Genomic DNA, 16,156 nt, shown 5'->3' on the forward strand with positions numbered 1-16,156 from the left:
AGTCTTAAGCCATTCAGAGTGTCTTGGGGTACACAACACAGGGTAAGGCCAAATAAAAATTATTATTTAAAGTAAGAGCCAGACAAGTGCCTTGCAGTCAAGCAGGAAATAATTCTCACTGATTTCTTTTAAAAATCTTATAATAATTACACTCTTATGTAGAAATATATTTAGTTCTGGTTCTTTAACTTTTCCCATTAACAAATACATTCCTCTATACCACACTATTTTAATTACTGCAGTTTTGTGCTATGTTCGTATACTCCATCAAACTAGTCTTTTCTCATGTCTCCTTTTAACGCATTTTCTCATTTATTCTTAGTGTTTCTTCTTCCAGATCTGTTTTGGAATCATTTCCCCAGTTTTTAAAGACTTACAATAGGATTTTTCTTTGAAGCCGTTAAGCCTAAAAATACTAATTTGAGAAGAATAAACATCCCAGCTGTTTTCCATATCCTCATGGCATCTCTCTCCATTTTAAATTCCTCAAAATATCTTTACCTGCCCTTGTCATCTCCTCAGAAAAATTATTTTCATGAATTTACAAGACCCAGGAAACTTTTACAAATGTAAAACTAAGCCAGGAATGATTTGAACAGCAGCAAATCTGAAAATACATAAAGAGCTTATCAAACAATGTAGAGGAGGGGCTCTTGGCCAAACCAAATGAAAACCCATTAAAACTAGGCAGATCATGTGCCTAAATGGGATTTTAGCATAACAACCATTTATCCCATTTAATTAATATTTTCCCGACACACAATAACTTGCACTAAAATACCGTTCTCTTGCCTTGAAATTTCTAATTATTGCTGCGACCCACACCATTATGCTACTCCACGGCTTTCTCCATCTTTCATGCCATTTAAGCAGCAAGATTTTCAATTATCTACGCAGGACGGACAGAGATACCTTTAAGGAAGGGGCATAATATGCAACTCAATTTCTCTAAAAGCCAGGGGAGATCATTTTTTGCCAGGACAAACACACTTGTCTTTCATCATTTTTTTTCCCAAATAAAGAATAAAACAGGCTATTTAAAACATCCATTAAAATGCAAATTTTGATATCCCAAGAGAAAAATGTTAATCGTTTAAATAGGCAGGATTATCACCCACCCTCACCACTTCCCCTCCTCTCTCAAGTTTAAGAAGATGTAGCCTCAGCCCACACAAGTTCAGCCAGCCAGGAGTCCTTAGGTCTTTAAAAACTCCCAGTTAGGAGAGAGGGCTGGGGCAGAGGGAGGGAGTGACTTTTCCTCCCTTTGAAGGAAGGGGTGGAAAGAAAGAAAATATCTAGTGCCTCCTATGAGCCAGGCATGGGACAAGATGATCATCCATCCATTCCTTCCTCCTTCCGTCCCTCCATCCCTCCCTCCCTCCTTCCCTCCCTCCATCTCTCCACCCATCCCTCCCTCCATCTCTCCACCCATCCCTCCCCCCATCTCTCCATCCCTTCCCTCCCTCCATTCACCCATCTCTCCCTCCCTCCATCCCTCCATCCTTCCATCTCTATCTCTGCTCATTTAATAGTCACAATTGCCTTGCAAGGGGGATTATCATTCTCATCTACAGACAAGGAAACTGAGGCTCAGACAGGTAAACAGCTTGCCCGGCTGGTAGGTGGGTGCAGGCTTCCAAAGCCCCCAGCCCACGGTGACCCTGCGGGGCCCCCAGGTCCCACCCAGACTCACCCAGCATCCCCATGCCAAGCATGAACGCGTCCATGGTGTACGGCAGCCCCCGGGCCCGGCCTCTTGTCCCAGGTGGGAACATGACTTCTTTCGGCTGAGCTTTCTTACATTCTACCTGTTAAACAGAAAGGCGAACAAATGAGATGCAAATGAATTCCACGTAAATGTCAAATGCAGAGCTGATCTGGTTACGAGCTGGGTTATTTTTAGCCTTGCTCCTTACTCACTGTAAAAATAGCCGTGCAGAGTAAATGGCCTGCAAAATAAATATTTAAGAAAACACACCATTTGCGCAAATCCTGCTTCAGGAAAACCTACAAGGATGAAATTGGGTTTGGAAGGGCGGCGAGGACGTAAACTTAGAATACACATGCGTGGGTTGGGAGCTCAGACTGTGCGGAAGGCAGGAGAAGTCAGGAGGCACTCAGGGCTATTTGTGGTGTCTGAGAACAGTTACAACCCTGCATGACTGGATGGACCTTTACATGTTTACAAATTCCTCTTGGGTTTCTTTCAGTCAGTGACTCTTCACACCAGGCCCATCCGACTCCATCTCTCATTCAACAGAGAGGCCAGTTAGTCATAGTTCCATTGCACAGATGAGAAAACTGAGTGTCGGAAGACCTGTGTCACGGGTTGAAAACCATATCCCGGCAGGGGCAGGCCTGAAGGCTGGATTTTTAAAATTTCTACGTCAGTGATGCCACCATCGCTATAAAACCATCGCCGGCACACTCCCGAGGGAAGAAATAAAATTAAACGCTGATTCTGCCCGTCTGGATTACAGGTTTCTCATTTTGCACCACAACTTCACGGGGTTGATAATCATGTCTGTTTCCTTCTGCCTCCAACATTTCATAATCCTATTTTGCTCACACATCCAGAAGTTACGTATTTAACATATATCTATATCTACCTATCTCTATGTCTATCTATATAAATAACATATCATGCAAACCCCAGGAAATAAGTAAAACTGTTGGCTGCTGAAGTTCCTACAATATTTTACTAGGGTTCCTTAGGCCCTTGCTCAGCATTACTCGCTCTTAGTTCACAGATAAACTTAACAGGCCCTGTTAGCCAGTGATCAGTCCCATTGCTGATGGAGATGGGATGTCGTAGGGTAAGGCAGAGATCCTGAAACTGCCTGTGCCAGGGGTCCTCAAACTACGGCCCGCGGGCCACATGCAAATACAAATACTGTATTTGTTCCCGTTTTGTTTTTTCACTTCAAAATAAGATATGTGCAGTGTGCATAGGAATTTGTTCATAGTTATTTTTTAAACTATAGTCCGGCCCTCCAACGGTCTGAGGGACAGTGAACTGGCCCCCTGTTTAAAAAGTTTGAGGACCCCTGGCCTATGCCATCAAGGGTATGCATATCTGTAAAACCACCAAGCATCTGAAGGATGTCACTTTACAGAAGCAGTGTGTGCCATCCGTCGTTACAATGGTGGGGTTGGTAGGTGTGCCCAGGCCGAAGAGTGGGGCTGGGCGCAGGGTCACTGGCGCAGCAAGAGTGATGAATTTTTGCTGTACGTACTTAAGAATGCAGAAAGCAACACCGAGCTTAAGGCTTTAGACGTAGACTCTCTAGTCATTGAGCACATCCAGGTGAACAAAGCTCCCAAGATGCAGTGCAGAACTTACAGAGCTCATGGGCGGATTAACCCAAACATGAGCTCTCCCTGCCACAGTGAGGTGATCCTTATTGGAAAAGAGCAGATTGTTCCTAAAACAGAAGAGGAGGTTGCACAGAAGAAAAAGATATCCCAGAGGAACCGAGGAATCAAACACTTATGGCCCGGGAGTAAATTCAGCATGAAATAAGTGCTAATAAAAGTTTAAAAAAAAGAAGGAGCCCGGCTAGTGTGGCTCAGTGATTGAGTAGTGACCTATGAACCAGGAAGTCATGGTTCCATTCCAGGTCAGGGCATATGCCTGGGTGGGGGGCTCGATCCCTAGTGGGGGGTGCATAGGAGGCAGCCGATCAATGATTCTCTCTCATCATTGATGTTTCTATCCTTCTCTCCCTCTCCCTTCCTCTCTCTGAAATAAAATAAAATAAAATAAAATAAAATACAGAAATCAGAATTGGGTGCATCAGATTTCTCCCCTAAACCTAGTGTGACAATTTGCTCCTGGACTCCAGGTCCCACCGCCAGGACTCAGAAGCAGGCTGAGAAACCTCATTTGCAAGAGCCTGCCCGAGCAGGGTGTGCTCTGCGGAGGCAGACAGATAATTACCCGACGATAACACCAGGATCCGGAATAATACCGCTAACCAGCTCACTTCCTAATAGCCCTATCGGTGACAATCTACTGCATTGTCTTATGAAAACCTGCTGCCTGTTCCTAGGCAACCTGATCAACGAAAATTTCAGGTTTATACAATTTTCATTTAGGGAATATAAAGGTTAACTGACTGTAATGGGAATATTTTAAACAAACCCACCTACTCTTCATCTCTCTGAGAAGGGCTGGCAGCTCTGTTCAATTCTGCCGTCTTGCTGGTGTTGTTTTGGGCAGCACCAACTGCGTGGGTCCTGTCAACCACTGTTGTGCCAACCACGGGCACTCCCTGAGGCCAGGGTAAGTGGCACGCATACTCTCTCAGGGACCCCGGCACCTCCCGGGCACTTGAGTGACAGGGAGAGGTGGTAGTCGCACCAGGGAGCCTGCCTGGCCTGCACCGAAGGCTTCTGGGAAGATGTCTCAGGACCAGGAGGCCTGCCCACCCAGCCCTGATCCTCTGATGGTGTTGGATGAAGAACACATACAAAAAGGGAAAGAGGCAGAACTATCCTCTGTATCACAAGTCCTAGTGGGCCAGGGCTTGCTGAGGATGGAACTATGTCCTTCACCCATCACCGGAGGAAACCTCGTCTCCCCCATCAGACAGTCCTTAGGGCGGGGATCAGGGTCAGTTCCACACACAGCGTGGATTCACTCACATGCTCGTTATGGTCAAGGAGACCATCTACTTAATTCAATGGGGCTGAGCAACTCCATGCACCACAAAAGTGCTGGGCTGGGGGGGACGCAAAGATAGATAAGGCAGCCCCCACCTCCGAGAGCTCTCATTCTTCTGAAAAGCACAGATCTGTTACGTTCTCCTAGCATTAAGGCAAGTCCTCATTCGTCAACCAGACCTTGTAACTCCTGGGCCCGGCAGCCTCTGGAGCAGGGGTAGGCAAACTTTTTGACTCGAGGGCCACAATGGGTTCTTAAACTGGACCGGAGGGCCGGAACAAAAGCATGGATGGAGTGTTTGTGTGAACTAATATAAATTCAAAGTAAACATCATTACATAAAAGGGTACGGTCTTTTTTTTTTTTTTAGTTTTATTCATTTCAAACGGGTCGGATCCGGCCCGCGGGCCGTAGTTTGCCCACGGCTGCTCTGGAGCCTCTTGAGTTAGACCACATTAGGGTCACACCGAATCCTCCCCCAACCCTGCCACCTTCCCACCGGGCCCTGTGCAAACCAGAGGACTTGGCATGGGCAACCCGAGTTATAGTCAGAACCAAAATGGGGAAAGCCCAGCCGGTCTCCGAAGCCCAAGTCACATTCTCAGGTCATCTGGCCACACGCTGTGTCCCAGTCAGCTGTGCAAAAAACACCCCAAACTTAGTGGCTTCGAGCAACGATTCATCATTCTTTCTCGTGGCTCTGTGAGTTGAATGGGCTCAGCGGGGCTCTGGCTTGCTGTCTGTCATGTGTTTGTGGTCAGATGGCGGCTGGGGTTGAAACCAGAGAGAGCCTGGACTCGGAGCGAGGCCCACCACGGCTTCCTCACTCAGGAGGCAGGCAGGGGACGCTGGTTCGGCAGGGACTGTCCATGGTGGGGGCGGGGCACCTACTCCTGGCTTCTCCGTGGCCCTTGGTCTTCTCACAGTGATGGTCGCTGTGCCCCAAGCACAAGCACGCCAAGGAGAGGCCGACGCTGCCAGGCTTCTTCCAGCCCAGCCCTGGGAGTCTCACTGCTACTTCCATCCTGTTCTGCTGGGGACCAGCCTCGACTGGGTGTGGGGGGCACACAGGACGTGAATCTGGGGGGCACAGCTCAAAGGCCATCCGTGGAGACTAACCACCACATGAGCTCAGTGAAGAGCAGTGAGCAGACCGATGGGAAACTATTCCTCTCACCCTTGGTGTCCAGCTGGCTGGGTTCCTGGGGCATGGGCACTGAGGCTGCCTTCACCAGGGGGCACAAGCAGGGCACGAGCTCCCCTCCCAGGGCAGCCCAGGGAGGCTTGTCCGGCCCCCAGGTCAACAGAAGCACGATGGAAGCAGTTCTCCGGGTGACCAGATCTCTAGCTCCACAGTCTCAGCACCACCCCTGAGACCCCATGTGTACCACGCTCCCCCCTCCCCGCCTGCACACACCGGGGTGCTTGTTGAGGGCAGCCAGGGCGGGTAGAGTCTGAGGAAGGAACATCTCTGAGTCTTGGTCCTTGAGTCTCCTCAACCAACACCTCAGCCCCCACTTCCACAGCGCCTCCCGGTGGCTGCATTGCTATTGCCTCAAAGGCAGCTGCAGAAAACCAGTCAGGTTGGCGGGGCCAGAGACTGAGCAGGAGGTGCCACTTGGAGCTGTGCTTGTAAGAAGCCCAGAGGACACTGTAGCCAGCTGCTCACACCGGGAAGACGAGGTCTCCCATTTTCCAGTTTCACGGCTGACAAAGCCAAGAAGCAGTCTTTAGACGTAGACTCTCTAGTCATTGAGCACATCCAGGTGAACAAAGCTCCCAAGATGCAGTGCAGAACTTACAGAGCTCATGGGCTGATTAACCCAAACATGAGCCCTCCCTGCCACAGTGAGATGATCCTTACTGGATCTGCTCTTTTCCAATAAGGATCACCAGGGGCCGAAGGCAGCTCCCCAAAGGTAGATGGGACTGGCTTTAGAATGCCAATCCCCAAGCATGCTGCTCTGCTTCAACACTGGGCATGGAGGACAGGGGTGGCTTCCCGTGCCCCACGGCTACGGGTTCGGAAGAATGGCCTTTAGGAGGATGCACAGGCTGACGTGAGCTTGTACATGTGTGGGCTCCAACCCTCCGTGCTGGCTGCTCACAGGGGGTGGGGGCCTCTCCCCATCAGGGTCCAAAGCAACTCAGCAAGGGCTGCTCCTAATCTGACTCTCTATTTAGAGGCAATTTCACTTACAGGAAAGTCGCACGGACAGCACAGAGCACACCTGCACACCCTTTACCCAGATCACCTGTTGTCAACGGGGTGTCACTCTGCTTTCTCGTTTGCACACTCTCTGTGACTATATGATTTTTCCCCCCTGAACCATTTGAGAGTGACTTGCACACATGAGGGCATGCCTTTCCCAAACATAAAGACATTTCCGGATGTAACCACAGTGCAGTTATCAACCTCCGACATTTAACCCTGATGTCCTTTATCACCGTCTCTCCACCTTACAGAACATGCAGCCGAGGCCCAGGATGTCAGACCTCGCCTAGCACTGCAGACCGGTCCCTGTGTGGCAGGGCTGGGTCTGAGCCCAGATCTGCCTGATGCCATGGCCCGTGCCCAAGGAGTGGGTCTCTGCCATGCCCTAAGGGGCATCGTTTGGCACTGGCTTTCGGAGAAGGCGCTGGGCCTTCTGTGGGAACAGCTTCCCAGCAGCTACTCGGAGTGGCTGCCCACCCCCCGCCCCCCCCCAGCTGGCCCGGAGCCCTCACTGAGGCAGCTCCCGGCCTGGCACCCTCTGGAAGAGGAAGAGGCTGGCGGTCTGAGAAAGCGGGGTCTGGGAAGTGAAAAGGCTTTTGTTTTTTCCTGGTTTCTACACAAACAGCCCCTGTCAGCACGCCCCCAGGGCTGGAGGGAAACCAGGCCCCTCCTGGTCTGGCGAAACCCAAGCCCTGGGCTGTGGCCTTGACTTTCAGCCCAGCACAAGGAAACTCTGTGTGGCCTGAAGGGGCCAGTGTTTGCAGCCTCACTTCCACCCGAGACAGGTCATGTTAGAAACGACTTACTCCTCCAGGGAGAGGGGGCCTCTTTCAAAGGGTAAAACCCACTGCTGGCTGCTCGGAGGGCAACCCGACTGGCTGGCTGGCAGGAGGGGAGGGAGCAGGGGTGGGCGAGTGCTCGGGGATGACTGTGGCTTCCACGGTGGACACTGTCCTCCTGTGCAGCTCCTTAGAAGACGGAGGTCTGACCTGGTCTTGCCCTGAGATCCGGGGCTGCTCCCCAGCCAGGCTCTGCTCTGAAGCCCCCAGCTGACCATCTCCTCGGTCCTGAGGCCCCAGCGCCTTCCCAGGAAGGGGAGATGACACCCGCCTGTGAAGACTCAGGGGTCCTGCCTGGAGCCCAGCAGCTACCCAGACTCCCCAGTAAGGCAGGAGAGTCAGCTGCCCCCCAGGAACCACACAGCGCTCCCCGCTCGGCCTGTGCCACCTCGTGGCCGCAGCCTTTCCTCCTGCCCACTGCCCTCTCTGCCAGTCACAAGCCGGGAGACTCCAGGAGGGCAGGACCCCATGGGGCTCCTGTAGGTTCATAACCCAGATTCAGGGGGACCTGCTCTCAAGAGCAGAGCAGGGAGGCCCAGCAGGAGCCGAGCTCCTGGGGGAGGAGCCGGTCTCTACTGTCCTCAAAGCCTGGCTGTGCCAGAGAACGCCGGCTGCTGCAAAATGAGGGCTGGGGTGGGGGTTGTTCAACAACAACTACAAGTTCCAAGGCGGCATCAGCAGAGCATCAAACCAGTGAGGCCCGGGCCTGTGGACCCCGCACAGCTGCTCGCTGCACACCCAGGAAGCTCTGATAGCTGCTGGACGGAGCTGAAGAACAAGGCAGATGAGTGCCACGGTGCAGGACGACAAGCATGTAAGCAGCCGGCCCCAGAGGCCAGAGGGCAGGATCCCGCTCTCCTCCACCTGGCGCTCACCCCCAAGACGGACCCGCTGGGTCTCTGAGTGACCTTCAGAGCATCAGGTCACCTCTTCTTGGTTCTACCGCCCACTCCAGGGTCCCCACTCTACGGAGTCACTTCTCCCTGGCCGACAGGATTGTTCCCAGGAAGAAGCACAGCGTGTCCTGAGCACTCCCACACGCTAGGCACGGCCACGCCATCCTCCTGTGTGTGCGTGTACATGTATGATGGATAGTATATACACATAACGAAGGGGATAAAGCCAGTTCATATCTGTGCTGACTTAAACCCCAAAGACCGGGGAGCAGCGAGGAGAGGAAGTGGCCGCACCCCCAGCCCAGCAGACTGTGGGCTGACTTTCTCCTTAACCTCCCCCGCCTGCCGCCAGGTAGGGCCCCAGCTTCCTGCCTTCATCAGCAAGGTGCGCAGAGGGAGCTGCAGAGGCTGCACTATTTGGGGAAAGAGCTGATGGTGGCAGCAACAGCTGCTCTTTTCCTTTCTGGGAACCTGCAAGGGCATTTCAAAGTGAAAGGAAACCTCCGCCTCCGGCAGGTGCCCAGACAGCCACCAGGCTGGGCGCGTCCCCCGGGCGGGCTTTGCCAGGGGCCCTGCGCGGAAGGGGCCCAGCAAAATTTCTCTATTTGAAAGCGAAGAAAAGAAGAGGCGTGGCTCACGCACTAGCCTGCACCTCCTGGGAAGTCAGGCAAAGAGCAGCCCAGCAAAGGCAAAGGAAGAACAGGCTCCAGGCAAGGGGAGCAGAGGGGGAGCTGCCTCTTCCGGGGGCCCCTGTGCCCCTCCCGTGGGTGGTGTGTAGGGGATGCAGGAGGCTGCACACGCAGCAAAGCCCAGAGGTGAGGGGCACCTAGACACTGAGAGATGCTCCGCTCTCCTCATCCCCCCACACCCCATGGGGACCTCACCCCGAGGACGAGGACGGATGAAGGGCACATGAGTCAGAGCTCAGGGGCCTGGGAGGCCACCTCCCCTCCAGCCACATTACTTCTGCCTAAACAGCAACAAACATTTACCCCCAACCACTCAGCCTGCCCTCCCCCCGTCACCTCCCCCAACACAGAAATCCCTCTGCCCCAATTAACAGAGCGGCACACAAACAACGCGCGTGCCAGTGCGTGATGGGGGGGGGGGGGGGGGGGGGGAGGAGGGAGACAGAGGACCTCCCTCTCCACGGAAAGCGAGATTCATTTATTAAGTGCCTCTCTGGCATTTCCTTTTTTTGCCTTCATCCTGCTTGTTTAATATTGCATTTGACATTCTCATTTTATAAATGGTAACAGAAGCAGAATGGATGGCTAAAATTAGCTTACGAGTGAGAATGATGCTACAAATAGGGTGGGGAACACAGAAGCCTAGTTAATTCCACCCACATCACTCCCCCCTCCTCCACTTTTGGGCTGGTTCCCGACCCAGCTCCCAGGCTTCCAGCTGAGGAGGAGCAGCCTGAGGGAGGGGATTGTGCCCAGTCACCCGGGCACCCTGCCAGGTGGCAGTGCCCCATGCCCACCCTGCCTGGGGCTCTGCGGACCGCCTGGCCCAGCTCTGCAGCCGCAGGTCCCAGAGGCCAATCCAGGACTCCCCTGCTGTCTCTCCTCCTGGCCCCTCCCACCCCTAAGGGCCTGCTCCAGGGTTAACCCCCCAGGGTGCCCTGGGCTGAAGGCGGCAGGCCTGAGACCGCAGGCTTTGCTGGGAGGAGTGGGATGATTCAGCTGCAGGGCCTGCGTCAGCTTCCCTGGGACCTCCCTTGGGTGCCCGCTCCCCCGCCCTGCTCTGCGGGATGTGCCCTCCCCGCCCCAGCACAGAGCGTGCCCACCTCACACCCTGCCCTGCCCCAGAGACTTGGGTCCCAGTCCTGCTCTGGTCTGCACACCTGCATCTTACTGACCTGTAATCCTGCCAGGAAAGCCTTAGCTTGTGAGCACATATTTGTTCAATAAAATTATTCTAAGAATCATGACAGTGGTGACGACAATAATAGTAAAAGACCCATCACCTCGATAGAGCGCGCTGTGTCCTTTAAGAGCCCTTCCCGAGTCCTCAGCCCAGCCCTCTCTGAGGCAGGGCCATCAGCACCGTCTCAGAGGTGGGCCCAAAAGCTATGTGACTTGCCCAAGGTCACACACTGGAGCAGGGAGCAGCTGCACTGGGCACTGGGCAGTGAGGGGGTGGCACCTTCCGCTGAGCAGGCCTCTCGGATGGACAGCACCCTACTCCGAGCATTCCTCCACTCCCACCCTGCCCCGCCCCCAACACAGAAGGCACCAGTACTTCCCGCAGGCTGCAACCCTAAACCCCACACTCTGCCTCTGACTAGTAAAAAGCTGACTCAGCAGTGACCCTGGGTGGCCCCGGGGGATAAGCAGTCGCACCTGCCTTAGCCCCATTAGTTGGCGGGAGTCGGAAACTACAGCCGGTGGGCCCAATCCAGCGGCTGCTTTTTTGGTAAATAAGGTTTTACTTTAATGTAGCCACACAGACCATGTACTGTCCTGCACTGTGACGGCACAGTTGAGTGGTTGTGACAGACACAGGCCCTCAAAGGCTAAAATATTCACTATCTAGCCCAAGCATGTCAAACTCAAAGGCTAACACGGGCCAAATAAACGAGGCATGCGGCCCATGGGCCACGAGTTTGACATGTTTGATCTAGCCCTTTACAAAAAGTTTATTGGCCCCTAGCTTTAGGCCAAATGAACGAAACCTGCAGTTACCAGGGCGTGTGTTCTGGAGGTGCAATTCCTTCAAGGCTACTGGGTTCTACACCCTACAAACAGAGAAGCCAGGACCCCAGGGCCAGGACCTCCAGAGCTTTCTATAACCTGCAAAGGGCGGGGCTATCGTCCTCCTGCTGCACAGAGGGAAAAAGGTGCTCACAGGATAACCATCGGGGGAGCTGGGATCCAGGCGTGTTCCAAAGTCCCGGGAGCCTCTATGTAAGCGACTCAGCAGGTCCCAACCAGGAGACGAGGATATTCGCACGCCACTCGGAGGATCCAGCCCTTCACCCCAGTGGTGCGCCCACACATTTACAATCGATGCTGCAAGACCCACAGCAGAGGGCTAGGGTGAGTCCTCCTGCAGGGGAGACCTGGTCTCTGACCACAGGGGACTGTAGGTGGTGCTGGCCTTCACGTGACAGGCAGGCCACCTGGCTCTCAGGATCTCAGTTCCCTCATCCCAGATCTCTTCCTGACACTAGATGACCATTGTGACCCGAACTCCTATGTTACCTCTAGCTAGCTGTGGTCCTCATCCCGTGCTTCTGAGACTTCAATGTGCGCGCAGATCACTGAGTATACGTCAAAACACAGATTTTAATTCAGTAGGTCGGCGGGGAGGGAGAGTGAGACTGTGTTTCTAACCAGCTTGCAAAATGCTTAGCAATTTTCATAAATCAGATCACCTTAAAGCAGTGGTTCTCAACCTTCTGGCCCTTTAAATGCAGTTCCTCATGTTGTGACCCAACCATAAAATTATTTTCGGTGCTACTTCATAACTGTAATGTTGCTACTGTTATGAATCATAATGTAAATATCTGCTATGCAGGATGGTCTTAGGCGACCCCTGTGAAAGGGTCGTTCGACCGCCAAAGGGGTCGAGACCCACAGGTTGAGAACCGCTGCCTTAAAGATCAAGGAGCAGGACCATTTAAAAGCACCCTATCGTAAACCGTGCAAAAGCAAAATCTTGCCTCCCCCAGTCAAACCAATCCCCATTTTTCAGTTCTGAGGTTTGCCTACATCGGCAGCAGGGTGCAGTGGGAGCACAAGATTGGAGCCAGAAAGACGCAGGTCCAAATCCCAGCTCTGCCACTGAGAACCGTGGGCTGTGGAAGTCCCTCCGCCGCTCTGAGGTCGAGTCCCATCTAAAAGACGGGACAACGACCCCGACCTCAGCAGGAAAGGAGACGCGTGTATATAAAGCTCCATCACAGTGCCCGGTAAATACCAATCCTTCAGCTGAATCAGGTGTGGGAACAGGCACCCCAGGTGCCCGGGCACCTTTCCAACTGACCCCAAGTTCTCACCAGTGGGGCTGATGTTGTCTCTCGGACTCCATTTGAGGTGGGGACTGAGCCAGGCCTCTGAGGAAGCCCGGAGAGGTCTCTGTGGACCCCGCCTCCCTCCCTGTGGCTGCCTTGAGCTGGCTGGCCTGCTGCTCGCCAGGAGGGCTGGGAGCTGCGCTGGCACTAATCAAGCTAGTGTCCCTGCTGCTCGGAGGCGGCTCCAATCAGGGCCGCAGCGGGAGGCCTTATTAGCTGCTCCCGCGCCTGGGCTTGCAGAGTGGCCCGACGTGTTCCTCTCGGAGGGTCACCACGTGGGGGTGTGTGCGCATGTGCGTGTTTATTGAGAAGGGGCCATGTTTGTGCTTCACTCTGACCTGTGCTAAGACAGAGGAAGGGGCTGAGCCTCAGCTCTTGGGGGTTGGCCCTGAGCTGGGGCAGTGGCCAGCTGCCCCCCAGGCCCCTCACTCACCTGTCTGGAGACCCATAGTGGCTGACAGGGATTGCTTATCCCCAACTTAGCCCTTCTCCCCAGAGGGGAATTGGGCCGAGTGAGCCCATCTCCTTTGCCTTTTCTTAGGGAAACATGGAACCACATGGGCAGCAATGTGGCTGACTGGGCAGCCAGTGGCCTTGGGAGGTTAGACCAGCTAGGTGACCTTTAACGTCCCGTCAACCTGGAGGGGGATAGCCTATTCGGTACAGATGTGAGCTCTGGGCTTAGCTCTAGGGGGCTTGAAATCTGGTGCTGGCAATGACTGACCCTGTGGCCCTGGGCAAGTTGCTGAACTTCTTTTTCTGCCTCATCTTGCTCATCAGTAAAATGGGGATGGTAATTAGCACCTACACCAGAGTGGGTGTGATAAGCCAATGAGAAGAGGTGCAGAAAGCAAGCGCTCAGCACTCAAAAATGTCAGCTATTCACGGGATCTGTGTGGGGTCCCTTGGCCATCCCCTGCCACCACCCTGGTGGTGACCTCCTTCAGCCAGGGCCTCTGTGGGGTGGGATGCAGAGCTCTGTGCTCCCAGCTTCCTGACAGCTCATGCCTGCTGCTGGCTCTCCAGGATGACGGAGAAGGGCCCTCGTTTTTTAAAATGCCCAGGAGACTTGCCAACCAGATTAGATGGGAAATGGCTCTGGAAATGCTGATGGGCCTCACGGCCACGCGGCCCCCCCTCTAAGCCTTATTTCTTCCATAATTATTCATACGGGACCCCGAGGGCCAGGGCACGGAGCTCTGGGTTAACCGCAGGCCTGGATGCTGGTCCTGCCTGTGCCTAACCAGCAGCGAGCCCTTCCTTTCTGTGACCGGCAGAGACCAGGCTCCAGGCACATTGGGACGGTGCAGGCTGCTCCCGCTGAATTCACAGAGGGTCCCAGGGCCCCAGGACACAGGCTCTATGGCTTCCCAGCACAGCCCAGTTGACAGAACACGCCCCGGACAGTCTAACTGCCAGGGTTTCTGCTTGGCAGTCTCTGAGGTCTCCAAGTCTTTCCATCTCTCATTTGAATTCTGTCCGTGGCACAGTTTAAATTCATTTCCTTTTCCTTAGGCCTCAGAAGTAGAAACCAGTGTCACAGAATCCACAGCGATTCAGGACTCAGCTCCTCTCCCAGTGCCCTTCAGAGGAGGAGCCCGGCAGCCCCACGAAGGGTCATCACAGGCCCTTAGACTAGAGTTCAGGGAGGCGACCTACCAACGCCCTCTCCAGCAGCTTAACTTCCTTAGAGCTTGAAAGGGCGGGGCTGGGAGCCTGCAGGGACACCTTCAAAGCCTGTCTGTGACCCCAACCACTCCACCCCACCCCTTCCTCTCGTCTACTTCCCCTTCTGCTTATTATCTTAAAGAACAAGTAGCAGCCCAGATTCAAAAGGACAGACACCCTAGCGCTATAAACAGTTACCTGTACCTGCCACAGTCAGCCTCTACCTGGTGGAAAGAAGTGACATCTGTGAAATGACTGGGGGCAATGGCTACAAACCTCTCTGGCTTTACCTTGCTGGGGCGGAAACTCGACCTTCTGATCACCCCCTGCATCATCTGGGGATTCACCCTCCCACCCGAAGCTCAAACAACTGTCTGTCTGGTTCATCCGACAGCCAATAAGCTCAAGATCCATGTTCCTTCAGTACCTGCGCAGCCCTGGGGCGTATCCCCTGGGCCTCGTTTCCCCACTGAAACAGTGGAAAGAATAAAGCCCTTTCCCACGTGGGCCTCAGGTTTGTCTCAGGGCCAGCAGGGGTGAAAGGCCACACATGTGCGTTGGAGGCAGCGCTCGGCGTGGGCCCTGGCCAGTTGACCTGGCCTTCCTGCTGAAGCGGTGAGTCCTGGCGGGTGGGAACGGAGCCTGCCAGTCCCCGCACACCTGGCTGGGGCAAACGTGTGTCTGGGCCTCGCAGGCAGGTTCCCTTTTAAGCCCTCGTCTCTCTCCTTGTAAGAATTGCGAGTAGGAACCCTACTGACAGAGAGAGGGACCGGCTGGAAGGCACTAGGGCACCTGTTATCCCCACACACTTACCTTCCCTGTACCGTCTTAACGCCTGAGCTGACACCTCTAATCTATAGCATGCAGAGAAACGGTATTTTCATTTCAGATGCCTATGATGGCTAGGAACAATACCAACAATATTATTTTAGTGCCCTGGGAAAAAATTAGCAAGTCAAATATTGAATCAGGCCTGTAGCACCACATGCTAAGCAGATTGCTTTGATCTTATCCACACTAAAAGCTCCATTATTGAGTTTAAAGTCAGGGAACACATATCAGACCGTAGACAATGAATATCTGAATGTATGTTTCCAAAGTAACGAATGTTCTGACTAAAGGAAAGAAAAATATACTGAAGTTACAGCTGCGATTGAGACATAAATTTGCCCTCCTTCTCTTGGGCTGGCCAACCAGAATGTTTGGCTCTGAAGGACCTGCTGAGCTCCCATTGCTCTGCAACCAACAACCAAGGGCCTTCTCATCCACATACTCAATCAGAAGACAGGAGTTTGAGAAGGAAAGCAGCCAGTGTGCACATTCTGCACATGGCGTGGCGCCCTCTGGTGGCCATTTATCTGGGAGGCCTACCTGGCTCCCCAAACTTCCAATGATTCAACCTTCCTCTCCTTCTTGACGGGGGCCCCCAAGGAAAAGGAGCTTCAGAGAGCGAAAGGGAGGGACAGAAGCCGCTGATCATGACGACGAAACTAGCTGATCGGAGGGAGAAAATGTTAATTATCCAGCAGGGCCCAAAGAGAGACATAACGGTGGTAACCAACATACCTGGGATATCCTGCACTGCCCCTCCCCCAACCCCTCTAATTGCCAAGCTAAACAGCAAACGCATACCCTAAGCCAGGGATATGGTGAACTACAACCTGCCGACCACATCTGCCCCCTGCCAGCTTTTGTACAGCTGAGTTAAGGGCAGTTTTTACATTTTTAAATGGTAAAAACAAATATTTGTGACACATGAGAGTGACATGAGATTTCATCGTCAGTGTCCTGCTCGTTCATAGACGCCTTCACACTACAACAGCACAGCAGCTGTGACAGCCTGTTGTGTGGC

General features: G+C 53.4%; 1 protein-coding gene and 1 pseudogene across 1 annotated transcript in view; one reads left to right on the forward strand and one right to left on the reverse strand.

The window, feature by feature from the left end:
* Nucleotides 1–16,156, reverse strand: part of MSI2 (musashi RNA-binding protein 2) — a 355,159-nt gene that overhangs the window by 46,583 nt on the left and 292,420 nt on the right. Inside the window, 1 exon segment of the mRNA XM_014544830.1 lies at nucleotides 1,694–1,808. Coding sequence (XP_014400316.1) covers nucleotides 1,694–1,808 — 115 coding nt within the window.
* On the forward strand, nucleotides 3,063–3,580 carry LOC106727176 (annotated as a pseudogene).

This window comes from Myotis brandtii, unplaced genomic scaffold (assembly GCF_000412655.1).
Source record: "Myotis brandtii unplaced genomic scaffold, ASM41265v1 scaffold383, whole genome shotgun sequence".
Classification (NCBI taxonomy): domain Eukaryota; kingdom Metazoa; phylum Chordata; class Mammalia; order Chiroptera; family Vespertilionidae; genus Myotis; species Myotis brandtii.